This window comes from Poecilia formosa, unplaced genomic scaffold, assembly GCF_000485575.1.
Source record: "Poecilia formosa unplaced genomic scaffold, Poecilia_formosa-5.1.2 Scaffold41, whole genome shotgun sequence".
Taxonomy (NCBI): Eukaryota; Metazoa; Chordata; class Actinopteri; order Cyprinodontiformes; family Poeciliidae; genus Poecilia; species Poecilia formosa.
In genome coordinates, this window is record NW_006799980.1 from 2,670,086 (window position 1) to 2,697,953 (window position 27,868).

The 27,868-nt window shown below is 41.6% G+C and overlaps 2 protein-coding genes across 15 annotated transcripts in view; one reads left to right on the forward strand and one right to left on the reverse strand.

Annotated features, from left to right (window-relative positions):
* Positions 1-1,151: 1,151 nt before the first annotated feature.
* Positions 1,152-12,952, forward strand: tnfsf12 (TNF superfamily member 12). The gene is made up of 6 exons (XM_007551357.2): positions 1,152-1,890; positions 5,488-5,566; positions 7,310-7,366; positions 7,517-7,540; positions 7,671-7,798; positions 9,895-12,952. The coding sequence occupies exons 1-6, from the start codon at positions 1,657-1,659 to the stop codon at positions 10,153-10,155; spliced, it is 783 nt and encodes a 260-aa protein (XP_007551419.1). The 5' UTR covers positions 1,152-1,656; the 3' UTR covers positions 10,156-12,952.
* A 978-nt stretch (positions 12,953-13,930) lies between these two features.
* chd3 (chromodomain helicase DNA binding protein 3) overlaps positions 13,931-27,868 on the reverse strand; it is a 48,481-nt gene continuing 34,543 nt past the window's right edge. For 9 of the 14 annotated variants that reach the window (XM_016671056.1, XM_016671048.1, XM_016671050.1 and 6 more), the window contains exon 40: positions 21,033-23,279. In XM_016671056.1, coding sequence (XP_016526542.1) covers positions 22,993-23,279 — 287 coding nt within the window. In that variant the 3' untranslated portion in view covers positions 21,033-22,992. Of the gene's footprint in view, positions 16,091-21,032; positions 23,280-27,868 lie in introns of those variants that run through there. The other 5 variants (XM_007551366.2, XM_016671053.1, XM_016671051.1 and 2 more) reach the window with 4 other exon arrangements.

The window sequence follows — 27,868 nt, forward strand, 5'->3', positions numbered from 1 at the left end:
GACCCGACAGGAAACACAGGTGGGTTTAAATACACAGCGAGACAATCAGGAGAAACAAGGGTCAGCTGGGGACAATCAAAGGGTAGATGGGACAACAAGGAGACTCAACAGAACACAAAAACATAAAAAACCCAAATCACTACAAAGCCCATCTTATCCCCTGATCTTATCTTCCTCAGCAAAGGTTTATAAATCAGCCTCTGTCCTCTTCTGCTCTGCAGTGAGAGGTTTGACTGACAGACCGACCCACCAGGTCAGGTCTAAACGTTTACAGTTAACAATATTCACCCCCACTGTTGCCACTCACTCACTTTCTTGATATATTCAGCGACATCAGACCAAAAAAATTTATATCAGCCAAAATCAAAATGTGCAGGTCAGGCTTTTTAAAGATCGGTAACCAGGGATCGGCCAGAAAACTACAATCTGTGCAGCCCTGCAAACATATTCATGACATTCTTTGATTAAATAAATTTCTCTTCAGCGGTACTTCAATAGCTAAAAATGTAATTTATACCAGGTCAGTCTTTCTCCCCTAGAATGTGGACCGGTACCGGTACTGGACTGATTCTGAGCCTTCAAATGATTTTAACATAAGTTTCACATAATTTAGAAAAATAATATTTGCTTTAGCCACAAAATGATTATGCTCAGCAGCAAACAACAGATCCCCAACTACAGCTTAGAGCAGCTCATCGATGCAGCAGCTATGTAGCCTGACAGAAAACATTTTGCTAGACAATGTCAAACATTGAGAAGTTTTAATTATTGTTATCAAACGTGATCAAGCACGGTGTTTTGAAGTCAAAAATACCTCAGAGATATACAGAGCCAACCAGGAGAATCAACTAATTTAAAGTTTAAACTCAAGTTTCACAAAAAACAAAACAAAAAAATTAAAAAAATTACATTCATATATTATATTCATATATTTTGAACGCATTTAAAACATTCAGGTACATTTATTTATTTATTTTTTGTTTGTGTCCCTTGTACAAGTTTGTCTCTCATGACCTTTTTCACCTGTTGATAAAGTGCAGACAAACTAAAACCCCTCCACAGAGTGCCTCTACAGCCGCCTGGTGGCCACAAGCGGTACTGTTGCCGACACGGTTGGCACACATAAATAAGGCAAGTCTCTTGATGAAAGTGATTTGACGGGCAGCAGAAGTTCCGGTGCGCCTCCTGTGCGTTTTTCTTTACGCGCACGCCTTTGATGGTGTCACGCAACCTCCCTCCCAACCCCCCCTCAAGAGCGGCGTGTGTGTGCGTGCTCAGTCAGTTTGTCTGTCTGTCTAATAGACTGACCCCCCAGCAAGCGGTTTAAAGAGCGCTGAGTCAACGAATCGCAAGCAGAAGGATGCAACAGTTGATGTGCGCATAAATGTGCAGAGTTTTTCTCGCGTTTGGAGACGCTCTGCTCACAGGGAGGATGGTGGCTGTGATCCATCAGGAGAAAAGGCTCCAATCTTAGGTTGCCTTTTTTTTTTTTTTTTAAAGAAAAATTTAAGAAAACTGCATATTTGTTCCTCCACAAGGCAGTGACTAAAAAAGAAAAAAAAAGAAGAAAAAAGAGCAAGCGCTGCTTTCTCTACAAATAAATGGGACGTTTTGGACTGAGTGGACTTTCACGCTCTGCTGGAATGGAGTTAATGCATGAATTTCAGATGGTCTGCGGCGGCGAGTGAGCGATCTGCCGAGCGGAGTGCAGCAAACATGCAGCGGATTCTGCAGAAGAGGCGAGTGCGCAAGCTGCGGGTCGTCTGGGCTTCCCTGGCCCTGATGGCTCTGTCTCTGGCCGCCTGCAGCGCGCTGTTCACGGCGTGGACCTGGCGACAGACGCGGGACCTGTCCCAGTCCTTCCAGATCCTGCAGGACCGACTCGAGCAGGTTCGGTGTCTCACTTTTGAAAGTAAACCAGGCAGCGCGTGCGTGCAGGCGTTTGCGCTTTTGCAAAGCGATGATATTCGCTCGGCTGCAACTTTGACAGGCATTTTACGGGTTGTGTAAGATCTTTCTTGGCTGCGGCTTAGTGGGACTTTAGCGGGGGCGGGGGGGGGGGGGGGTTGCACCTATATGGCTAAACGCGATTCAAACACTTAATTCCAGCGTCTTCCTACTCTGTTGCTGATTTGTGACTTGATTTGATCGTGTAGTGCTTCCCAGGGTTGGATTAAAGCGTGAGCAACACACAAATACACCAGCGGGGTGTCACAGAGGTCAGGTTTATAAATGCGTGTACTTCCTACGCCTCACCTGAACTTAACTGTGTTCATGTTCTTTAAATACAAAAGATGGTATGAGAAAATGTAAAAACAATTCACACAAAAATGGGGGAGGACTGATGACTTGTTCAGCTGGAAGTCATCGACACCCTCACGAAGTTGGACAAGGCAACCAAGGACACTGCTGAAAAACAAAACAAAAGCAAAAGCTGGCAGCCGAGAGTGCCGTCTTAGCATCTTGATGGAGAGTTTAGTGGAAGGACAAAGTGTGACAAGTGGGATAATCGCTCCATTCAGAGAGGATTGGAAGCCAAATTCCAACGGGAGTAGATTTGCCAAATGGGGAGTAGTGTGTCCAAGAATGTTATTGGAAAGTTGAGTGGAAGGAAAAAGATGTCATAGGACTGCAGCCTTGAGAGGATTGTCACAATCAAATCATTGATTGTGAAGGGTTGGACGCTGTCCTTCACCCCAGACAACGTCCAAGGTGTCTTAGTTTGACAAGAAAAAAGAAGACTTCTGTTCGGAGCTCTTTTCAGATTCAAACCAATTTTTGCTTTTCATTTGGAAATCCAGATCTGAAAGTCTGGAAGAAGAGAAAGGCACAAGGTGCCTAAAATAATAAATAAACACATTTTAGCTAATACTCTTATGAAGATGCATCTGCATAACACACAAATCCTAGAATATACTGTTGTGGTGGTGAGGTGATGGCAGATGGACGGTTCCCCAGATTAGATCTAGTTTCCAACCAGAAAGCACAGCAGAGTAAATGCAGAATCTCTGCTCATTTTCTTTTTTCTATTTTTTTGTATTTCACCCCCTACTTTCTCCCACCCCCCACCAACTTGTTTAATCGCCCTGGTGCCAGTTACGCTCTAGTTTTATCTCAATTTACTGGAAAGCCTCAGCTATTTGGCAAATGAGCAGAGATGCCGCCGCCGCTGACTGGCTGCATACGGAGAGCGGCTTCAGGCGCTGAACGGGCTGCAAGTGTAAATCATCCGCAGCCCGCGTCGAAACTCCTCGCACACGGGGGGTGAGCGTGAGCCGATATTTGAGGTACACTTGCAGAAACAGCAATAAATATGTATTTTTTATTTTTTGCTCTCTTTGTTGTGTGCAACACAATTTATTGGCGAAAACGTGAGCCAAGAACCGGAGCCGATGGTAAATTCTTCTGGTTTCGAGTTCAGAGCTTTTACAAAACCGCTGGATTTCATATCAGCGGGGGGGTGAGAGAGGGCTATGAAATTGACTATGTAGCATGTTTACTAAACCTGCACACACACACGCACACACAGATTGGACACGTGGAGTGTTGATGCTGGAGCCCTTCCCCATGGGGCCCCATTCTGTCCATTTGACTGTTTGCCAACTCCAGATGAGAGCCAGCGAGCGAGCGAGCGTCTGGAGAGAGAAGTGTGACTCTCTGCCTCCATTTCAACAGTAGCAGTAAATTTAAACACTCGTTTCTATTCCCCCCCCCCCCCCCTTCTCAACGTCTCTGCTGTGGGGGCCAAGGCTCCAGTGGGGGCCTCAGTGGAGGATTTAAAAAGTCTGCTGGCTTGGAAATCATTTTCTTCCAGACATTTGAGGAATGTAAAGGAGTGAAAACACGCGTTAGGTGTCGCAATCATTCCTCGAGGAAGTGGGCGCTCTAAAGCAAAGATGGCAAGAGCCGAGGCATTTCTCTGGCAGGGACGCACTCTTAAAGGGCCAGTTCAGGATTTTTGAACGTGAGGTTCTGTTTTAAGAGTGTAAGCATTTTTTATTTTTTTTTACCTGCGCTATTGCTGTCTTCTTCTTCTTCTTCTTATGGCAAAAATCCAGATTAGTGGGAACTGGAGGATATGTTTGCAAAATTTATGTTTAAACCAATAATTGTATTTGACAGAACTTAAACTAGGCTTTGAGATCATAGAGGTTAAATATGAAGAGGTTTAATGCATTTTAAAATAATTAATACTGAATTTGAGGGGGATAGGAGAGATAAGTGCTAAGCTATCAAACCAACTGAATTTTGCAATAAGTTTTTATACCAGACCTAAATTTCAAATGTGAAACCAAAGCAAACTAACAGTATACTAAAAGACTACATATTTAAATTTTAATTTTTTTTAATTATTTTATTTTTTAGCAATTCCTGGTTCTTTACACTGCTGAGTCAATAACAGTAATAATGCAAAATAAACTAAGTGAACTTACTAACAATTGTAGAAGTTAAAAGAGGTTAAGTTTACTGACATCATCTTTGGCTACAGGGCTAACAAACATTTATGCTAACGTTTTAAATCAGCTGATTTTTGGCACACAGTGCACCTTTGGCTATTTGTGGTTTGGTATTTGTGGATCCGCCAACTGTTTTGTGGAACGAGGTACCACGGTGTTTGTGGAGAATTTGCCTTTTTTGTGATTTTTTTGTTGTTGTTTTTGAGGATATCCAAATTATTCAATTGGAAATGTAGCTTGAGGGGCTGAAATGCATAACAACAATGCTGTTTAACACGCAACTGGCTGGCGTTTTTTGGAGTCATTTGTTTTTCCTCGGTGCCGATTGGCTCCTCCTTCACCAGAGGTAAGAGAGCAGAGTGTGTGCTTGTTACAAGTTGGAAAACAAGTAATAGTTGCTAATTGTTTGGTTGCAGCTACTATTAGTGCATTAAAAACTAAACAGATATATATGTTGCATGACTGTCTATCTCTACCAAAACTCAGAAGTGTTAATAAATACTTCATTAATTTACATTTATTTATGCACAGATGCTAAATTGAGTTTTCAGGATACCAACTTCAGTTCTCATACCTGGGAATATAGAAAATCACTTCTAGATACAAACAGAACCCACCACTACTGTCTAACAAAAAAAAAAAAAACTAGAAAAAAAATATTCATGGCCGTTTAAATCAACACTATTTTATGACTTTTGTTACCAGAAAATCCCTTTGAAAGGAGGAAACATGCTTCTTTTCTCAGCACATGTTTCAAGCAGGAAGATAATTGGCGGCGCACCGCCTCCCACCTCCATTTCCTGTATCAGTAATCACTAGTTTCTGTGTAAAATAACCAGGCCTTGATGTTTTTAAGACTGAAAAAAAAACTTCAAGGCATTTAAAGTCCGCTTTGGCGAGACTAGCTGTTAGTCTCCAAATCTGAATATTAATCCGGATTATAATGCTCTGAATTAAGGCTTTCACAGACTAATTGGAGACCATTTAATTGTGTCATTTCTCTGTTTGTTTGCTTGTTTTTTTCGGACAGGTCAACACGCAGAGGAAGGCGATTGTTCAGCTCATTCTGGAGAAGAGAGAGCTGCTTCTGGAGCGAGTGAAGCGAGACGGTAATACAAACCTGCCAGAGCTGCTTTGTCTCAACTTCGGCGCCCCCCCAACTTGCGCTTTTCAGTCGCTCCGATCGCCACAGACAGACACAACACACACATACCAGGCGAACTCACTTGTTTTTTTAGGAAGAGCATTTAACACAAACGCTGGCCAGCCTCGGCCCACATGCCACTTTGGTCAGGCCCTGCAGGCCGCATGAGCTACCGCTGCTAAAAGTTGACACAGGAAGAAGTAGGCAGCTGGATTACCCTCTCAGAAATTACAGGTCTGACCAGAGCGGTCTCGAAGCCCAGAAAGCCAGCTGGCGAGGGGTGAGAGGGGGGCGGAGGTGGAGAGAGAGGTTTTGCTGCACGCTTTTGGTTCAGTGAAATAGATTTTTTTTTTCTCGCCCCCCACTCCTTGTCTCTGAGCAAACGTCCAACGCAGCTACGATTTCGTTGTGAAAGCGGTGATATTTGATGAGCTTTCATTGTTGTATTTATAGCATCTGCTTGCATCACCATCATGGGACTGCTGTTTCTGTCCGAGAGTAAACTTTAGGTCTGTTTTTTGTTGTTTTTTTTTCTCTCTCTCTCTCTCTCTCTCTTTGGGGATTCTCTATCCAAATGTGACAAGACATTATTTGAAGAACAGCATGTCCAGCTCAAATTTACCCTATGCGTGAGATGCTAAGAGGTACCGTGCAGAATTTCATGGATATCAATAAGGGGGAAAAAAAAAAAAAAAAAAATGCCCAAACAGCTTTTTCCAGTTTATGGAAACTTGACCGCAGCCGTCCAGCTTTTTTGGAAAGACACTGCTGTAATGTTCTCTCCTTGTGACTGACAGCGCAAGTCAGGAAAGCCTGGCCACCCTGAGGGCTTTATGCTCCACTCCCCACCCCCCACCTTCGCAAAAATCCTAAAATCTTTCAGGGTCGCCCACCTGAGAGTTAATTTAGCAATGGGTTGTAGTATTTCTGAATAATGGCAGCAGTCAGGTGGGCTGGCCGCTGCCTCCTGAAACATAAACTACGTCTTCCAAACACTGCTCAGGTTGTATCAGTGTTTGAAATCCCCTCAGGCTAAAACAAACCTTCGCTGAGCAGCGAGAGGGAACGTTCTTCGGCCGTGTTGTTACTTTGTCATATTTGTCTGGAAAGGCGGCCGTAGCTGTTGCTAAACTCTGTTCTTAATCTACTGTTTTGGGTCACGAAGCAGCCAAAGACCTTTTCGACTCTCTTTTTCCAGTGCTTCATTTTTCTCATTTAGCCTTCGAGCCCCTTAGCTGAGCCTCCGAATGCCTGTCTTTAATGCTTTCTTATTCACTTTTCCACTGTCCATCTTGTTTTTATTGCCTCCCCCCTTCACTCTCCCTGTAGACACACAAACCCCACCGTCCTCCATCCTTTCTCTCTGGTCTCTATCTTCGAGATGACTGCGACCAGCTGGCACTAAAATTAGCCCACAGCGGGCCTAAAAGGAAAATAAAAGAGACACGCACTTTTCTGACTTACAATAACAGTTTGAGGAAATATATTGAAAGACGTGAAAGGGAACCCTTAAGCCCATCTGCTAACCGCGTTAAAAACCGGCCGGGCCGCATATAAACGGCACCAAATTAACCCACCGTATTATTAGCGCGATACAGATGGTAGTGATTGTTTTATCAAAAAAAAAAGAAAGAAAGAAAGAAAAAAACGTCAGCCGAAGTAATTTTCTGATTTCAAACTCTCATTCTGCCTGTCTTTGTGTCTGAAGGGGGCTCGGTGAAAGGGAAAACCGGGAATGGAAGGAAAGCGGCGTCTCATTTTGAGAGTAAGTGGCTTGGCAGATCCCCTCTTACGGTCTCGTGTAGCATCTGCTGAAGTGGTTTTGAATCAAATACCCCTATACGGTTGCACTCGTAAAATCTTAATTGACTTTCCCCTTTTTCTGTCTCCGTCATTGTCTCCCACTTTCCACCAGTAACCAAACTCTCCTCTCAGCAAGGTACGAGTCGTTGAGATGTTTTATTATTATTATTATTATTATTATTATTATTATTATTATTATTATTAAAAAATGTTTCTTAACACTTTGCAAGCTGGCAAGAAAGAGCATTGATTTGTGTTGGTTTCAGTTGGAGAAGGGGGCGTGATAAAAGGCTGGGAGGAGAGGACGCTCAATATGACTAAAGCGGTGAGGTACAACAGGGAGGAAGGTACCTTCACGGTGCAGAGAGCAGGAGTCTACTTCCTGTACTGTCAGGTGAGCTTCACAAAGTCTGTAACCTGTAAATATCTGCTTCATTTAAAACGGCACCAATACCTTTTAACGTCACTACAAAGCTTGGAAAAAGAGTAAATATTTGTAATAATTGAGCAGAGAAACATATTTTGGAGCCCTTCTGTCTGAGTAAAGCTCAACTGCTCACTTGTGGCCAATTTATGGTTATTAGCATTATTTTTGTGTCCAGTTTGAACAGTAAACTCGTTGGAAAGGCTGTGAACGGGACACTAAAAAACATATGTAATTGCTTTTATTGTACCCTCAAAGAACCAATAACGTGGAGCGTTTTGGCGAATTACGGTTGGCGAAAAGGAAAAGCATACAAGAGCTCAAACTCTGGTTAAAATGCAGCTTAATTGTTTAGCTTTTTTTCCGTTTGTTCTTTGTTTTGGACCAGATTTGCAGCAGAGTATCAGTAGGTTTCCGAGTATTTCTTTGAATCTGTTGATCGTTAAAGTTGGTACAAGACGTCCCCAAGGCAGGTACGGACTTATGCAGGGTTGGTACAAAATGTTCAGCGGCAGACAACTACTGTCTTCACCCCCAAAAAATAGCCACGAAAAGACCAAACATTCAGTCATGTGAAACGGCGTATGGATAAAGTCGTGTGATGCCCCCTCTAGTCAGGATATAAAATACCTAAAGTTAGTGAATTCACAATACAATTGAACTTTACCATATTAGGGTAAAGCTAAGAATTTCAAACCATTTGGCTGAACCTTCAAAGTAGAGCTGCACTATGCCGCAAATTACAATGATCAAATTACAGCAATTCCAAAAGACTACCTGGTCTGTGTATGTAGTGGCTCAGATGCTAAAGTTAGCTGACTGTGCTGTGCTATAATAAAGAGAAGAGTTATGGAAATGTGGCTTTATTGTAATCAAAATCAGCTTCGAAGTCCAATAAGGTCAACAAATCCAACTAATCAGTCACAGAAATTCACTTCAAGTTGCATCAAATCTAAGTAAAAAAAAAACAAACAAAAAAAAAAAACAGTTCAGTCCAAGAACAGACGCTACATCCACAGGTAGCAAATACTTACTGGCCACAAATATAAATTCACTTTTTTTGTTGAGAATCGCGCGGCTACTGAGAGCTGTGGTGATTCACAATTGTTTAGTTTTTAAATAATGTAAACTGTAAAAGAAATGCAGGTTGAATTCCTGTAGCATGCTAACTTTGCTAACGTTGCTAACAGCACATTCTTGTAGTAGACAAGAGGCACTTAAAAACAAACATGAAAGCGTATTCATTCCCTAATCTCCTTCTTGATGTTCTCATTAAATATTTTGAAGCTTCAACCAAGTGGAACAGAAATGAAGAGCAGCTGTTAGCATGCTAATAGCTGGGTTAGAAGGATTTTGGCTGCCTTTCAGAAAGATTAGAAACAGCAAAACAAAGATAAAAAGCAACATGCTCATGTTATGGTTATATTTAACCGCCTAGCAGTGAAAGAGAGTCGTTCAAACTTTTATGTCCGTTTCCTTTCTTTGGCTTCTTTTGAGGCGAGAGAGAGGATGTATGGATTGAATCCCTGCCAAGATCAGGCTCCTGACAGAATGCACAGCTACAAATCAGCATCAGATTTCTGTTTTGATGGCGAAGACACTGACCTTCAGCGTTTATAGTGAAGGGCACAGCAATGCAGAACCGGTCAAAGATAAGGGTCCAGATCTTGTCAACATTAAGCTGTTGTTGATATTTACAGTCTTTAAATTTAATGCAGACGTTCACTCTGGAATAAAACGTCTTTAATCACTCTTAATTAAGCTGTCAGGTGTTTTGACAGGTTATGAACATTCCTGCCAAGCGGATAATTATCAATAATTAACTCTAAATGAATTCTCAAAAAGGTTAGTTTGAACAACCCCTCATCTGTCAAGAGTTCAGGATAATGTGCTTCATTCTGTTTAAAGTTATGACCTAAACATTTACAGAAATCTCAATTAAAAGTTATTCAAAATCTGTGTAATTTGTGTGATTAATATTCCTGATTATTCGTAGAACCATCTCTTTGTATTTCCGCAGAGCTGCTCTTTCATTAACGCACCCATCGTCTTTCTGCCCTCCTCAGGTGCTGTTCAACGAGCAGCAGTCTCAGTACGTGAAGCTGGACGTGGTGACCAAAGGGCCCCGGCCCCAGAAGCTGCAGTGCATGGAGGGCTATGGGACCACGCCCTCCGCTGGGCCGCACTCCTTCCACTTCGTGAAGCCCTGCCAGGTGTCCGGCCTGCTGCGGCTGGAGAGGGGCACAGAACTCCAGGCCAAGACGGGCCCGTCCTTCAGCCTCCACCCGGTGGCCAATCACGTTTTCAGCATCTTCAAAGTCAACTGAGGATCGGCGCTCGTCTGAGCTCGGTCGCAAACTATCCTCGCGTCACACAAATCCAGCAGGATTACTGCAGAATGTAACTGTTTGCATTAAAAATGGATAATATAAGTTTTTTTTCTTCTTCTTCTTCTTCTACAAGGCCAAACAAAAGGCTACAGCTATTTCCCACATGTGCTCATATGAGAGACAAAGCTGACATTTGTGGAAGCTGTAGAGGATTTTTCTTTTTTTTTTTTTTCCTTCTCTGGACTGCAGCCTGTTTTGGAATTCAGTTTTGGATTAAAACCAAGACCTACAGTGAACAAAAAAAACCACAAAAAAAAAAAACCTTGATGAACTTCTGCCGAGAGAACAGATGTGACGGAGGCCGGTCTGTGGATTAAAGAGCTTCACAGAATAAGAAAATTCCTCGGAGGTCCATCTTAGCCCCCGTATAACACAATAAAGTTATTGCCTGAACTCTCTGCAAGCTCACATTTAAGATGTGCACCTTCCACAGACGAGAGCACATCTGCGAGAGTCTGACTCTATAAACGCTTTCTCCAGTTGGCATTGACCGTTTAAATAATGCTGCCTTTGTGTGATGGTTTTCATGTGTGAACTAAGTCTGATGAATCCAAAACTTTGTGCTGATTTTATGATCTCGTCGATGCGAGGCGTCTGTGTGAAGTTGCTCTTTTTTTTTCAAATATTTTGTATATGTCACTTATTTTACCGAATGTGCCTGAGGTCCTGAGTTGGCAGAGAAAAAGGGGGAACATTTTAAGAATAACGCGGATGTGAATTTCTTTTTTGTTTTTTTTTTTCTTCTAAGGAGAAATGATTGTATAGTTTAAAAGTCAAGGTTCAAATCATCGCAAGCAAAGCATACCGCTGTATATTCTGCTTTATCTGCTTTTTTTTTTTCTTCCAGGGTGTTCCTCCTCTGTTTGATGATGCAATGGCTATTACTCATACACTTTTTGTAACTTTTTATAAGCCAAAGCGGCGCTAAAAAAGACCGATTCAAGTGATGCAACTATGCAAGAGTCAAAATGTGTTCTGGCGTTGAATATCATCACAAGTAGCTGTAAGGATCTCTGTGGGCGTTTCCATGTTGTTCTCAAGGGTAGCCATCCGAAATGTCAGGATTTCTCGCAAACAAAAACAGACACAACTATTTTGTTGACATTTCAGCTTTGCATATTTTTATTTTTTATTTTTATTATAAAATAAACACAATGAAGGGCTCACACAAGCGTAGATCAAGACACTTTCACTACAGTAGTTGGACACTATTGCATTTTTTTTTTTATTAGCTTAAGAGTAACACTTAATTATCTTAATATCTGTATTTAAACGTTAAGACTTCACTGACTATCTTATTGATCGAAGCTCATTTATGTCACAGACTCCTACCATAAACTCTCTTTCTTTTTATTGTCCGATAAAAGAGGCCTGACGTCAGTCGAGTCCATGAGGTTTATAAAGAACTAACAGCTCAGATGTTCATTTTCTAGCTTGCTAACTCATCACAGAAAAGCTCTAAATGTTAGCACCAGCACTGTGTTGTCGCAATCGAGCTTTATGTCATGGGGTCGGTGGTGGTTTTTGGTATTTTCAATACGGTTTTCTGCCCAGGGCGTCACAGCACAAGGGAAATAGTTGCGTAGTGGTGCTTGTTAGCATGTTCAGTCAATGGAAATGGTTTCTTGAGGCCTTTTTGGATCGCTAGTGACCCGGCACTGGTTGTGTTTCCAAGGACCATCACTAGATCATGGTGGGATTTATTGAGAAACTCTTACGCAACCTGATGAACCAATCGCATTAGACTCCTAATCAGTCCCGTCTGTCCGGCCCGAATGGGACTACAGCTCTTAGGGTTCCAGAGAATGGGCTGAACTGGGCCATAAGGGCTAATCCAAGAACCGCCACTGACTTGGAAAGTTAAAAAAAAAAAAAAGACTGGATGTTGTTTTCTTTGCAGATTGTGTTTGTGCAAGTTAAGTTATGAACAGCTGTAATAGAGTTGGCGTTTGTCAGACTAAACAAAAATAACTAAAATTCTGCTTTTGTGGGTTTGTAAAAAAAAAAAAAAAGATAGCTTTGGCAAAAATGACAAAACTGAACCTTGAATGTGAGGTTTTATTTTTTTATTTTTACCACTGAGCAAAGATAATTCAAATATCTTCCTGCTTTAACCAGATTGCTTTTCTGTTACTTTTAAAAATATATATTTTAGTAAATGGAACTTCCTCCTGTGTCTCCTCAGCTGCGGCTTTGTGTAATATTCCCTGTTATATTTCAGGGTGTATTTCTAGCGTTGGGATTCAGCACTCCCACTCTTGTTTATAAGGAGTTTTTGTGGCCGGACCGCATTGGTTTCTCCTCAGCACTTTACGGCAGCGATTGTTGTGTTCCTAATTGGACTCAAACGTTGATGTTTTCAAATGGAAATCTTTTTTAAATTTAGACAATAAATCCCTTGTACTTCCTCTTTCCTTTTTTTTTTTTTTTGTCGTCTGTGTAACCCCCACCTCCGCCCACACCCTCGCTACATCCATGTGGACATCATATTTCCCTGTCAGCATTCATCGTAACACACGCACACACGGCGATGGTGATCTAAATTTTCACTTCCTACATCTGAATCTGAACCGCATAGTTGAGGAAAAACATGCCTTGTCCCCCCAATCACCACACGCAGTTTTAACACACATCTCTCTGCCTAGAATAATTTTTTACACTTTTTTTTCTTCTTTTTCATTTAACACCCCTGAATGTCTTGTGAACAGATTTGTAAAATAAATGATGGATGCATGCCCTGTCTGAGCTCATTCCTTGTGAATGCTGAAGAAACATTCCTTACTGTTCTTTTCTTCACCTGAAAATTAAAAAAGAAAAAGAAAATCAAGGTCAGATTTTTGGCAGATGGATTTCGACTGAAAGAACTCAACTTAGAAAGACTAGAAGGCAATTTTAGTTCGTGAAGATTTAAGACACTTAAAAACTTTAGTAATCAAGGCCATGATGAAGTATTTTAAAACTTGTATGACATTTAACTTCCTCAGAAGGCGGTACTGTTGCATAACCCACGAAACGTTGCGGAACCACCTTTTGTTTCATACAATCTTATTTGGTTGGAGTCTGTCAACGTCACACATTTTTACTATGCAAAATTTACCCACTCTGTCCGAAATTCTGCTAAATTTCTCTCAATTAGTGGTGATTTAGATATATTGGTTTGGAGTATTTTAACAATAATATTAATAAAGTATTGCAAAACAAAACAACATGAAACCACTTTGAGCTGAGAAACTGTAAAACTGTATCAAAGTTATTAAAATAGCTTTGAAATCAGAAAATTGTGAGGTTTTTACACATTGCTGCTTGCCAGTAACTGAAATTTGTTCTCAAGAACAAATTTCTTTTGTGTCAATAAAAACTAGTAAACTGAAAAGCAGAGAAAATTGTGCAAAGTTTGATGAACTGAACTATAATTTTTATTTTCAGATGGCTGAAAGTGGCAATTAAAGCAGCTACTCTAACTAGCCGTTAGCTTGATTCTCAGTTGAAAACAACTCTGTAAGATACTGGTGATAAAAACCCAACATAACTTTACATAAAAAAGCAGAGCGATTCCTTTGACATAGTAAAATCTAAATGTTATTGCTAACTATATCTATTAATCACTTGATTATAAGATATAGCTAGCAAGCGAACACGAGCTAGCCAGGATAAGCTAGCAAGAGGTGAATCGACAGATTCAAAATAAACGCACACGTAGGTATTTCCATCATTTCAGTTTTATTACAAACAAAAAAAGAGAAAATAAGGAGAAGTGTCATTATTGACGCGTTTTGACTTCCACTCGTCAGTTCATCGGCACCACCACGTACACAGTGACACAAGATACCCAGAAATCAACCGAAAAATCCTGAAACGAGGACAAAACAAGAGTGGACAAAGCAATAATTTGTTGTTGTTGACTCAACATTTTAGTTTGGTTGTTGTTGAATATTTGTTTTAAAGCAACATAAATTTTGTATAAATCCTGGGGGGAAAGTTGATGAGCTACGTTGTCTTTTAAAGATCTTTTCAGTTTTCCATTTGCAACAGAAGACACTGGAATTTACAGGTTGACATCAGTTTCTAAATGTATTTCAATGACTTTACATGTGTTCAGCTATGTTTATTAAGGCGCTTTTAAATGACGCGGTATATAAAAGTCCCCTCTCTGATTCTCTGGATAACTCTTGTGTACTTTTAATGGAGCTGAAATGGACTGAGATCTCGGTAGAAGCATTTAGGGTTACATATGACCGAGTTTCTACAGACATACATAATTAAGCCCCAAAACTAAAAGGAGAGTTTGCTTTCTCGTGTTACATATGCACTTCTGAAGTTGGCTCAACTTCTTCGTTTGTGTTCTCTTGCAACAATGGGACGAACATGGCAGAACTGTGTATTGTGTGGCACGCGTACTGTTGCGTCTTTTTTTTGTTTGTTTTTTTAACGTTTTATAGTTACAAAGATATGTCTCTTTTGGTAGAAGCTCTCTCTCGAATAACAACGGCGAGAACGACAGCAACATCAACAACGACAATGCTCATAACTGGGAGAGTAAAAATACAAGAGAACACGAATGAGCTGCTTAAATATGCAAAGTATATCACAGGATGTTGTAGAAGGAAACAGAAATAAAAATAATAATAAAAAAAAAGGAAACAAAAAATAAAATTCTTGATTTTAAGCGCCGGTAAGAAAAGGTAAGAGCAGTGCGGAGGGTTGTCGACAGGTTTCAATAACACTGATTCGCTTATGAAAGGTTATAAACATTCGTAGGGGAATCCTAAAAAATAGCGACGTTTCGAGGCCTTTCCTAAAACAAACCCCCTTCGAAACGCCTCGAAGCTCTGTACATGAACTCAAACCAGGAAAAGCGGATAAGGATGCTGGAAAATACTTTATGGTCAAACAAGTGCTGAATATATTTATATCATACTTTTTGCACATGAGTTTTATCTGAACACGTACCGTTAAAAAAAAAAGAAACAAAAAAGAGCAAAATAAAATGTAAATGACAAAAAAAAAAAAAAGCAACCAAATAGCTGGAGCTGTGCTTGGAGCTGCTTAAACTCAGACAACGGAGAGTCAGCCTCTCCCTCTGAGTATTAGAAATAGTATTAAAACGAGTTTATGCACAGCTTGATAACATTTTTCTTTTCTTTCTGATTCCACAAGACAGCGTTGTTGTGATAAGAGCATGCTTCAGGGGACGATGGAGCGCCGTGGGGAGAAATGAGTATAGTTTCACATGCAACTTTCTGAGAGAAGCTTAGGAAGAGGAGGGAGGGGATACGGTCTACTGACAGATCTAGGAGGTTTCTGGGGTAAGGTTGGGTTAAGCATTTCTTTATGTTTGCGCGTGTGTGTGTGTGTGTGTGTGTGTGCGTGCATAGGTGAGGTCTGAAGCATCTCAAGGAGGAGGAGGCCCACTTGAGGAGGCCGTTGTTGAGGAGTATAATGGTTTGAGGCAGACGTAAAAATGGTCACAAAAAGTTGGAGGCAGGTTTGGACTGTCTGTGACGACAAGCTGTGTGTACGGCTGAAGTTATGTTCGTTTCAAATGAAGCAATTACAATCACTATTGTTTGGGTACATTTGCCTTCAGACAGTCAGTTAGTTATAGTTGTAACACCGAGAGCGCGGTTCAGTGGTGCTGCTTTCTCCTGCGGAAAAAAAACAAAACAAACCCCCCCCACCCCAAAAAACATTCCTCTGCAGACGAGTAATCGAAGGTGTCTTTCTAGCAGGAAATGGGTTTCAGGTGTGTGAGCGTGCGTGTGTGTCGTCTAGTCGTCGATACAGATGACCTCTCCGCTGCGCTGCTCCCGTCGGTTCACCAGCAGTTCTGCTTCCCGTTCCTTCTTTACAGACATGGGAGGCCCGTTCAGGACTGCAGGGGGGGAAACAGAAACACAAGCTCGGGTCAGCCGGTTCAGTACGTCTTTGCTTTCTGTCCTTCCACAGACGGAGCACCAACAAAAAAACAAAAAAAGAAGAAAAATCCATCAGATCAGATGAAGACCAGCACTGTTTCTTGAATTACTAAAGACCAGAAGTCATATATATATATTTATATATATATTATCAATACGTGTTATTCTTCGAAAGACATCACACGGTGTTAATCGCATATAAAGCTGGTGTAAGGCATTGTTTTACTCAAGCAATGGGGATGTTTCATTTCAATGGCACTCTTATCATTCTAGAAGATGACAAGAGTGTTGATTTAATTAATTAAGCTTTTTTGTGGTCAAAGTCATTTTCAAGAACCTTTTTCCAACAATACCCTCATTTCATAATGGCCCCGGCTCAATGGAAACGACCACCATTTCATGACAACCAAAGCTGTTGATTGCCACGAATTAGTCAATCACATGAGCAACCAGACTTCCAGACGTGAAGGAGACAAATTGCTTTTGTTCAAACTGAGCAGCTGACTGGGGAAGACGGAGGATTCGAGACACTTTGAACGTTTACGTTGGAGCCAGAAGGAATCGTCTCACTATTTTAGAAACTGATGATCTACTCGGATTTTCATGCATAACCATTTTGAGGTTCATAGAGAACGATCCAAAGAAAGAGAAAACATCTAGTGAATGGTAAGTTGTGAGGATGGAATGAAGGACTGAACTACATACAGGCAACAAAAGAGACTGGTATAAAAACGGTTCATCCCAGAATGCACTGCATTAACCCACTGGTTTCTAGGAGGAAGACCAGGAGTGTCACAGGGTGTTGTTAACACCGGCCTCCATGCTCTCTTCCTGTCCATTTGTCCAGTAGTGTATCAGAGCTACATTGGGGAAAGCACATTTTCCTTCACCGAGTGAAGGGAGACATTTCGACATTGCAAAAACTGGATCCAAAGTAAATATTCAGTCTACCAATTTGGGTAACTGGATGAGGAATAAGCCTTGACACTGGCTTATTTGAAGTACAGTGAAAGGAATCTTTGAATTAAAGACACTGTTTCTGACCCTGTCACTGAACCGATGCAGCTGCCATTGTCCTGAGAGATGAACCGCGGCTCTGGACGCAATACCCACTTGTGCCGGGCAAGCTGACGCTAACCCAACAGGAAGTATTAACCCCCTTGGACGTTTTACCCTTTTTACTGCTTTTGTAAACCTATCTTGATCAATAAAACAGCCTTTAATATAAAAGAGACAACTTTGATAGAAAATTGGTGCACAATTATCCAGGAGCTCCCTCGGTTTAAGCGACTAACTTAATTCAACAGAGGTCCATCTAGTTGGTGCTAATAGCCTCACGACGAGTGGCTGGAGATCACCAGAGTGCAGTGACTGTGTCTCCAGTGGTCGTAGTGTGAAGACACCTGCGTCTGGACCGTCCATTCACTGGTTAATCAGGATTCCTGGCTACCATCACGGCATGAAGGCAAAAAGAACACTAAGATCCCCATAAGTCACGGGATGGACACAAAAACATCTCTAAGGCCCTGAACATCCCCTGGAGTTCACTTAAATCCATCATCAAGAAGTGGAAGGAACATGGCCCACGTGTAAATCTGTCTAGATCAGGGCGTCCTCACACACCGAGTGACAGCGTAAGAAGGAGACTTAAAAGAGAGGACGCCATGACACCTCTGCTCTTATCTACGCTGAAGGAGTTACGAGGTGTTAAGATTCTGTGTACGACGACTGCTGAACTGTCTGGGTTGGGAGAGCGGCAACAGGGAGGCTGCTGTCGATGAGGATTCATATTAAGGCTCGATTAGGTTTAAAAAAAAGGCATGTGAGAGTGTAAAATTTTGTTGTTGATTTGTCAAAGCGATAAAATTGGTAAAGCAACAAAGGGGTGAATACTTTTATAGCCACTGTAAACAACATTCATACTGAGTAAGACCACGGCTAAAAGGACAAACAAAAACAAAAAAAAGCCTCACACTCGCACAAAAGTATCAACAATTTAAGTTTCCTCAGTTGGGGAAGATTAAGGTTCAGCCTTGACAACGAGTGTCGTATTTCAACGTCTGAGCTGTTGGGAGCGTCGGAGAAGGAATAAATTTAAACCAGTATACTTGTTTTCTATTTAAAAAAAAAAAGATTTAAAAAAAGTCAGCAAATCAGCCGTAATCACAGAAAAAAAAAACAAACAAAAAACACAGCAATCTGTTCCTAGATGTTTATCTAGGCGAACAAAAACATTTGTAGTTGAGCAAGATGCAAACATTACATTTTGAAGAACACGGCTTGTGGTAAATGTGGCCTGAGCTGGAAGCACTTTCTCCAACAATCTCCATCTTTGCTGTGTTTACAGATGTTAACTCTACCGAGACATTATGTTTGAAAATATGACAATAAGGGCACTTAAAACATGGTAATCGCACGGCTTTTGCAACAATAAGCAGCATTCCAGGGGGTACATTACTATGGTTTTTATTCAGAAAACTTGCATATTACAGTACGTCAATAATATATACAGTATCATGATTCGTGTTTGCAATAAGGGCAAAACCTAGAAATGCGTAACTGTTGACTTGAAAGAAAGCGAGGCCAGCAATGAGTAAACATCTTTTTTTTTCTTTTTTTTTAATGCGCAGGCACATAAGGATACAGAAACACACACGGATGAAAACTAACACCTTTCTGCATGACACACACACATGATAAGCACAGGGTCTGTGTTTCCCACATCGGTGGGTTTTCATGAAAGCGTCCTGAAGGCATTGTTTAGAGCTCGTTTCAAAACAAAAAGCCAGGAATAGACCCAACGCAGGACGGCTTTCGCTTGCACCACGGGCAAAGATAAACTGTCGTAACACTGGTTTGCTGATCCCAGATGCGATAAGCTGCGTATTGGGCTGATGATGTTGGAGGGAAGGAGGAAAAAAAAGGTGAAACCGTGAGAGGGGACCAGTTATGGGAAAAAGTACTGGCGTTTTTCCAGCAGAGGCCAAGAGAGGAGACAGAGAGAAATAACTGTGTGCGTGAGTATGGTAGGAGCAGGCAAGATCTGATAAGAGACTGAAAAAAAATCAAGGTAAAGACTGGGAGAAATAACAAGGGGTGCACAACAGGAGAAAATGCTTTAGAGCCAGAAATGTGGAACAAAAGAGACAATAAAAATGTAGAACAGAGAGGAAAAACTGATACTTAACTGAAAACAGATCAGTCAAGAAATCAGGAATGCTCAAAAAGCGATTAAGATTGTCTATCCACAGAAGGGCTTTAGACAGATAATAAAACCGTTCTATCTTAACATTGTTAAAATAGAAGTCAAGGATATAATTTATCACTAAAAGCACCTGAATATATTTAACTGGTGGAGGTAAGAACTTTGTGGCTAGGACTCAAAAAAACAAGAGGTAGCATGTAACTGGAAAACAGGAGGGGACCAAGGACTGATGCCTGTGGCACACCACGACTCATTCGAGCCACTCGGCTTCTAGTTTTAGAGTGAGAGCAGTCATTCTGTTTACAGCGTACGAGAGCAAACGATCAGTAAATCCGACACAGGACTTTAGATGATGGAAGAACGTAATCTGATTAAATGACCTCCAGTACAAAGTGTCAAAATGAGCTCTCATCGACTTAGTCGCGAGACAAAAACTGCATCCCCCTTCTGGACGCTGGGCGAAGGCCGAGCTGCTTCGCTCAGGCCTCTGTGCGATGTGTTGTGTGACTGGGCAGAAGACTGCGGGCGTGTTTTATTCAGAAATGTCCTTGCTTCCACTATCCAGTTTTTGTATCTGAGGAGTGTTTATTAGAAGTTTATTAGAGGAATGTTTAATTTTATTAGGAGTATTTATGCTGATGGAATTACCTACATTTGTACGATTCTTTACAAAATACCTACAAATCCTGTCAAATGGCTATGTGCTTATACTGAAGCAGACGGGGCATCTCCAAGTTGCTGAGCCTGTGAAAGGTGCATAAAAATACGGAAGTCCCGAAAGCACAGGACCACAAGTCGACTGTTTAGCTTTTCCTTTATCTGGACTCAGTGCACAAGGGGTGTACAAAACCCCAATTTTGTCATTGTCATGGTCACCATACCAGGGTCACCAAACACAAACAAAATAAAATAAAACCTTGTGACTTCAAGGTGTACAACTGCTGTTTGGTTAACATTAGCATGGTCCTCCCGTACTTTAGCTTCCTTGCAGCAGCAGGTTAATGTTTTCCTACCCCAAATTAAGTTGGCAGTGAGAGTTAAAGTAAAGGTAAGACAAACCCAGCACATCTCTAAGAGCTTTTAAACTCCAAGCAAAGCCATCAGTCAACTCTCAACGACCTGAAACTCTAAACTACTTTTGATGGATCATCTAAAGTTCAAAACAGCTATTAAAAAAAAGCCTGGCCAAAGTCTTGGTGCGTCTCTCCCCTGTAAGACGCTGCATATCATCTGATCGAGGGAAATGACAGGAAATGCATTATGTTTGCTTCTATAAAGCCTCGTATGAGTGCATCTCAGGCAAAGCCTTTAATCAGGAACAAACGTATGTCTTGGATTTGTCAACCAATCAGCCATTTTAAGGTACTCTGTTGCTGGTTTCAGAATGAATGTCCAACTGAAAAGAAAAAAGCACGTCAATGAATCCTCGGCTAGAAACAGCTTAGCATATGTCCGAGGTGTCGAGGGGATGCGGGTAAAAAGCATGCGATAGTTCAAGGACTGCAGGTCGATGCGCCGTTGTACGTTGATGTACATGTGCTTTATTTTATCTGGTCCTGAACATCACCAAACTGTAGCAGCTTAGAGCTGAAAACCAGAATGAAAGGGACACTAAAGAATTATTGCTTTCTCTTTTTACAGCCGTTAATCGTGGATATTTTTTGTCGCTTTGTTCATAGCAAACGTGCTATGACACTAAGGGTTATTTAAGGGTGTTTCGGTTGTGATTCCTGACACTCCACTAAGCTACAGTGCTGCTACGTTCTTTTCTTTTACCTCTGTTTTAATGCTGCCTCGTTCTTATCCCATTATCCATTACCCCTTATCCCAATTTGGTGTGGTAAATATATTTCTTTGGCTAAATCTGATGTGGGAAAAACGGAAAACTTTGCACTGGAAAAGTATTTTACATAAAAATATGAAATGGGAAAGATTCCTTGGCACCATTATTTAAAAATACAAACGTGAACCAGAGTTTATAAAAAAACTATTTCCCCTCAATTACCATGCACAAATGCACACATTTACCCGGGACGCAACACTCGCAAATGTGAACAAATACCATGTATACTCATTGCAGGCCACACACAAACCTTTAAAATGAACGTGAAATGCCACTCGAATTTAGCGTCATAACAGTCACACAGCTCTTAACCAAAAATTTGAATTTTGCTCCGTCCAGAAACACAGCAGAGGGGATAGCGCTGTTCTCCTCATGATAAGATGTTAGGCACAGCTTTGCTGCACACACACACACACACACACACACACACACGCACACGCACACACACACACACACACACGCTGTGTTCAGAAAAAGCGATAATGCAGACAGGAGTGTTTTATTTTCTCTGGGATCGGGGGACATTTTCCACCGCGTGGAATCCATCACGCTGTCACAATAAAGCAGCTCGAGGAACAAAAGTGTCTCTTCGGGCTTCAAAGCGAGTCTCCCTTTTTCTTTCAGTGACAGATTACAGACTTCATCTATGAGGAAGAGCGGCTCATAAATAGTGCTTTCTGTAGTCATGAGGTCTAAAAACAGGAAATGTGGATACTTCGACAGAGCGGTATCCCCAGCTAGGAGACAATCTCCCATTTAAAAAAAAAAAAAAAAAAAAAAAAAGGTGCAGGAGCAAGTAATATTGTTCCACTTGCATTACAGTACACATTTTGTTGGCAGTTTATCAGGTTAGGGTAGCTGCTACTGATTCTGTTGAAAAGGCAACAAATCAGCTCTCAACAAATCAGTGGGTTTTGGATTTATGCCTGGTTGACTTTAGGGATCCCAAAATAAGACGATCCACGGGGTGAAGTGATTTAAACTTAACAACCTTTTCTTCTTTTGCTTTCTTTCTGAACTTTCTCTGCGAGATGAACTTGGCCCGGTTTTTCATTCTCTATTTTGAGTTTGGATTTCATCTTCCTGCATTCGAGGAGATTAGCAAAGTTCTTTGCAGGTTTTCAGGTTGTTTGAGATATCCAAAGTGTTTGTATTTTTGTGTGTGTGTGTGTGTGTGTGTGCGTGTGTATGCGTGTGAGTGTGGAGGACGAGAGGACTGTAGAGGAATGAGGGAGTACAGGGTCAGATCGAGGGAACCGGCTTGTTCAGTCAGCCTGCAGATGAAGGATGGATCCAGAGGGAAATCTTTTGGCTCAAAGGGAAAGACAGAAAAAGAAGTCTCAAGAAATCTGTATGAGAAGATCTAAAAAAAAAAAATACTTTTTTCTGCATTTTTCTAAAAAACCTTTGATTGCATTAACATTCTCTCCTTTTTTGCCCTTCTGCTTTCATTCCAGACAGATTTTTTTTAAGCTTTTTTTTTTTTTTTCCCCCCCTTCAGCAGCACCCTTCATTTCTCCCTGCTTATTTTTGGTCCACTCTTTAAGCAGTTGATTGCCTGCTTTCTTTTGTGGGGCAAAGTGCTGCCACTGCTGTTTTTATTTTGCGTTTCAAACCTTCAATTTCTGCGTTTTGAGATTGTTCTTCCATCTTTATATACCTCACATTCCAGCAGTGCGTAAGTGCTTTGTTATCAGGTCTTCTTTGGAGCTTCGTCTTTATTTGTTCTTGGTTTTAAAAATCCAGTTTGTTTTTTTTTTTCAGTTTCATCAGTTTTGCTACATTCCAGGATCCTCTCCCTCGCCTTCCCGTCAGGGCTTTTTTGGTCGCCCGTTACGCGGCAGGTTCTCCACCGTGTTGCTAAGCCGATACTTGACAATGATGCTGTGAACCGTGGACTTGGGCATCCTCAGCTCCAGCCCGATAGCTCCCTCTGACTTGCCGTCTTTCCAGAGGTCCACCACTCGCTGCCGCTGCATCACGTCGTGCTCCTTGGTCTTCTGGAAAACCCCGGCGGCAGTTGACCCCCCTGTGGCTCCACCAGCGGCGCCCCCGGTGGCCCCAGCAGCAGCAGCAGCAGCGGCAGCGGCGGTGGCTTCTGTGGGGGCAGACAAGCGGCAGACTTGTAGTGGAGGCTTGGAGAGAAGGGGAGCAGGATAATGTGACACTTTACACATCCCCAAAGGGACTTGTCTTTAACTTCCCTCCCTCCTCTGCAGAGAGGTCAGAGGTCAGAGATGGAGCTACTGGAGCTGGTGGGAGGGTGGCGATATCGGCAGGGCAGGTGCTCCCGTGTGCGCCCATGTGCTCTGCTCTACCGCTTTGATTTATACGCGTCTAAAAGACGAAGCTTTGTCTACAATGTGAGTCCGTTAGCAGAGCTGCATAGCTTCCTGATGACAAAAACAGAATTTCCAAAAGATTTCAGCTCCAGATGTTGCTGATATACAGTGCCTTGCAAAATTATTAAAAATACCCAAAACAAAACAAAACATTTCCCCAGTTTGACTCGTTCTGATTACAAACTTCAATAAAAGTTCTTTTCAATTGTTTATGAGACACACCAAAAGAAATACAAGGTTACTTGCGAAATGCGAAGATGAAGGAAACTGATGCGTGACTTTAATTTAGCTCTCGTTTACTTTAAAACCTCCAAGTAAACCCAAAGCAAACAATAACCTTCAGAAGTCACGTAAATATTGTCAAACATGAGATTAATTTAATTTCAATCCCGGTGCGCGCACAGCTGTTCCATGAAGGTGTTGCAACAACCTCTGCAGGAACGTAGTGGTTAGGCTGGGGCATTTATCTGTCACATGCAGCACTGATTACTGATACAGGACACCTGAGGACCTGGTAAGGCCATCAGCTTTTTAAACCCCAGCCTGCCGACTAACTTGCCTCTGGCTCTGGATCACTTTGAGTTCACGCAGCAGCACTTTCACACACATCCTCCACTCATACACACCGTACCGATTTCACGTTCACACGTCATATTAGGAGCTTCGATTTTGACCTTAATTTGAGTTGAATAAGTTTATATTTGAGACACACTCCATGTAGTGTGCTCCTCTTAAAAGGGTTAAACTTTGTGTGTGTGTAACGTTTTTGTAACAAGGTGCCCAGCTCTCTCCGTGGTAGTGTAGCTCAGATAGAGCGGACCTCCGACTAACAGACACGGTTGTAATGGCAGAGACAGAGATGCCTCACCAAGGGTCAGATCTTAAAGAGATTCCAAATAAGGAGCTCTAAATTGCTTGTGCAGATATTAAATGTGTTTCATACAAGCCCCATAAAGGGACTTTAGTGGTTGGTAATTCTTTTTATTCGTTTTATATTCAACATTCTTTGGCTCGGTGATGGTTTTCTTCTCTCTGGTGTCAGTTAATTTATTCGTTTTTGTTTGTCAAATAACATGGCTCAATATTAAAGCTTAATCTCGATGTTTTTTGTTTTGTTTTTACTGCGTAGACATTGTTAAAAGTCTGACTGCGCTACTTTTGCTCGCACAATATGTGGAACATGCAGGAGACAAATATACTCTGTCACCTTTTCGGGCCGACAAACGTGATGATGATGGAAATATTAGGTTGTCCTGAATAGCCAGAGGATATTTGTTTTTTTGTTTTTATTTTTATTATTATTTTTAAATCTTCCAGATATTTGATCAACAGCGTTTTGTGTCAGACGCATTTTGGATTTGCTTGTGAAAATCTGAACTGTGTTTTGATCACTAATGTCAGGCTGTGCGTGAATATTTGCACCACATGCGTGAAAAGTTACTGCTTTACAAAGAAACTGGAATGAAAACAGATTTGTAGCCACAACTCACATTTATTGTTTTGGATCCAGTTTGACACATTAATCCTTGATTTAACCATTAAGCATACGATGTAATGATGAAAAAAATGGGAGATTTACTCTGAGTTATCTTCGTACAGACAAGCATGTGGTAGTAATACTGTCGATCTCTGTTGTGTTCGGCTGCTCATGAGGTCGGTCACATCCATCTTTTTGCATTTTTCCAGACTCCGTTTGGGTTTTGGGACTGGAGTAAACTCTATTCCACCCTCTAAGTGCCCTGGGTAAAGCATGTCTTAAGTGCATGTTCCCCACTGACAATGTTTAACTTTTTTTTTTTTCACCAAACCTCCATCACCAAACCTCTACGACCGCATGGCATTCGTAATGATAAACCCAGGCAACTTTGGTTTACTTCGGGAAAAATTGTGACTCCTGAATTGTCAGTTGTTGACAAACCCAGTGGATTGAATGACAGGTGGCGTCATGTCAACTGGGGGCTTGTCCGGGATCTGAACCCGGGACGTGTCTCAGGTCTCAACAGAATGGTTCAGAGGCTTGTTGGAGAACATTGGTGAACAGAGAGTCTCATGAAGACCAAAGAACACAGCGGACAGAGCTCAAGGACAAATGTATGGAGAAGTTTAAAGCAGGGTCAAGTTACTGGAACATCTCAGAACAGAACTCTTTTTGTTGTGTTTTATGCACTTGGACAACAATGTAGATATTTCGCTTCAGCTTGTTCGCTTCCACTATCTGGTTTTTGAATATGCAGGAAAAAAAACAAAGTTTTTGTGCATTTGATTCTTCAATCAAATAACTACTATAATAATAATTTAGTCAAATGTCAAAAGATTTTCAAAAATGAAAATTACAACATCGTTGTTCACGAAAGAGGCTGTCTGAAGAAAAGTGCGGCGCTCTCTGTGTGAGAGCATTTCAGGAAACCGCAGGTACGGGGCATAATATGTGAAGTCCCAAAGGAGGTCTGCGTTATTGTATGAAAGATGTGTGTAAATGCTAACAACCAGAAACCACGTGACTGTGCATCAACCGTTCAGCTTCAGATGAAGTATGTGGCTGTCTACTTGTGCACCCCACAAATCTAACCTTTTTGGAGGAGTGGCAAGGGGAGAAAAAAAATCATTGTTAAAAGAAAGTCACAAATATTTTCTTCAGTGATAAGGAAGCTGGAGATAGTTGTTGGAAAAATGGATGAAAACCTGTTGGAGGCTGAAGAAGAGTTGAGACAGGGACAAAGATTCACTTTCAATCAAAGCAACGATCCTAAAGATTCAGAGCTAGCATGGAATGATTTAGATCAGAGCATGTTCATGTGCAGGAATAGCCCGGTTAAAGTCCAGACATAAATCCAGTTGACAATTTTTTTTAAGCTATGAAAATTGATGTTCACAGACATTGAACTGTTTTGCAGAGAAGAACGGGGAGAAAAGATTTCAGACTGTGGATGTGCAAAGCTGGTAGAGACATACTCCCAAAACACCTACAGCTGTGACTGTAGCAAAATGTGGCTAGGAGTATTGGCACTGGAGGCCAGTTGTAAAAAAAACAAAACATTTACCATATTGTTGTGCTCTGGTTTGTGTTGGCCCAGCAGATGAATCCCAGTAAAATAGATTATAGTTTGTGACTCTAATGTGGCAGAATATGACAGGCTTTAAGGGCATGACTACTTTTGCATCCACTTGGAGCAACTGGTGCATTCTCACATTTAGAAATCACAGCTAAAACAGCAGATGTGGACTTAGGTAAGAATATTTCTGGAGGTATTTTGTTTACCCGAGTGTGAGACCTTCTTTCAGTAAACTCCCATTAATGTAGGGAAGTTATAAGGTGGCAAAAAGTCTGAGAATTGTTATTTTAGCTCCGGTCCACCCTGCCTGCTCCCGCTGGTTTCCCCTCTCGCTGCCTGAATCATAAAAGGTCAGGAAGCAGCATGACCCCAATCAAGCCTGTAAATGTGGTCTCATAACCTGCCAGAGGTCTCGGACTGCACGCGGCTCGGCTCGGCTCGGCCCGGCTCACGACGGCGAGGGCCCCGGTGAGTCAAAAAACCACGGAGAAACACAACTATTTCTGAGCGACCAAACGCCGGGCCCAGCCCTCCGCTCGTTCACAAGTCACAACACAACGTTTACACAACCAGGCCTGCTGCGGTCTGCGTCCCACTGAAAATACCTTGGTACAAAGTCAGAATGTTTTCTTGGCACACTCGGCCTCAGACGGGCCGAGCATAATGACATTTTCAGCGATAGGCCCCTGGCTCGCTGAAATGCAATGCCTTTGACAGATGTCTCGGTCTGCAATTACAAAAAACTTAAGATACACCAAACGGGAGAGAGCGAGAGAGCGAGCGAGAGAGAGAGGGAGAGAGAGAGTGCTGGGTGTTGTGGTTTCTTCTGGAGGAAAGCTACTGGGGGAGTATCAGGTTCTACCGGTTATCTCTGCCACATCTCAGCTATCTAAACATCTCCGAACACGAACGCACATGCAGGGCAGAGAGTGCGTCTGGAGAGCACATGCTGTTGCCGAACTAATTATGGGAAAATAAATTCACCCAGCTGACAGTGAGTTGTGATAGAATGCAGGCAAGAGTGGTGGGATAGGAGCCCAAACAAAATAAATAAATAAATAAATAAATAAAATAATATAATTATAATGTTTTAGTCATTCTGCAATTTTAATTCAAAAGCTCTTAAGTTGGTAATAATCAAACTTTTCAGGAGAAACAATGCCTGCCTGGCCAGACTGAGCTTTATTATTGCACAATCTGTCGTTGGATCCTATAACTGCTGAGCTGACTGAGCTTTTCAGAATGCCTTAATATAGAAGTGCAGCACGTTTGTGTTTGACTTTTTTTTTTTT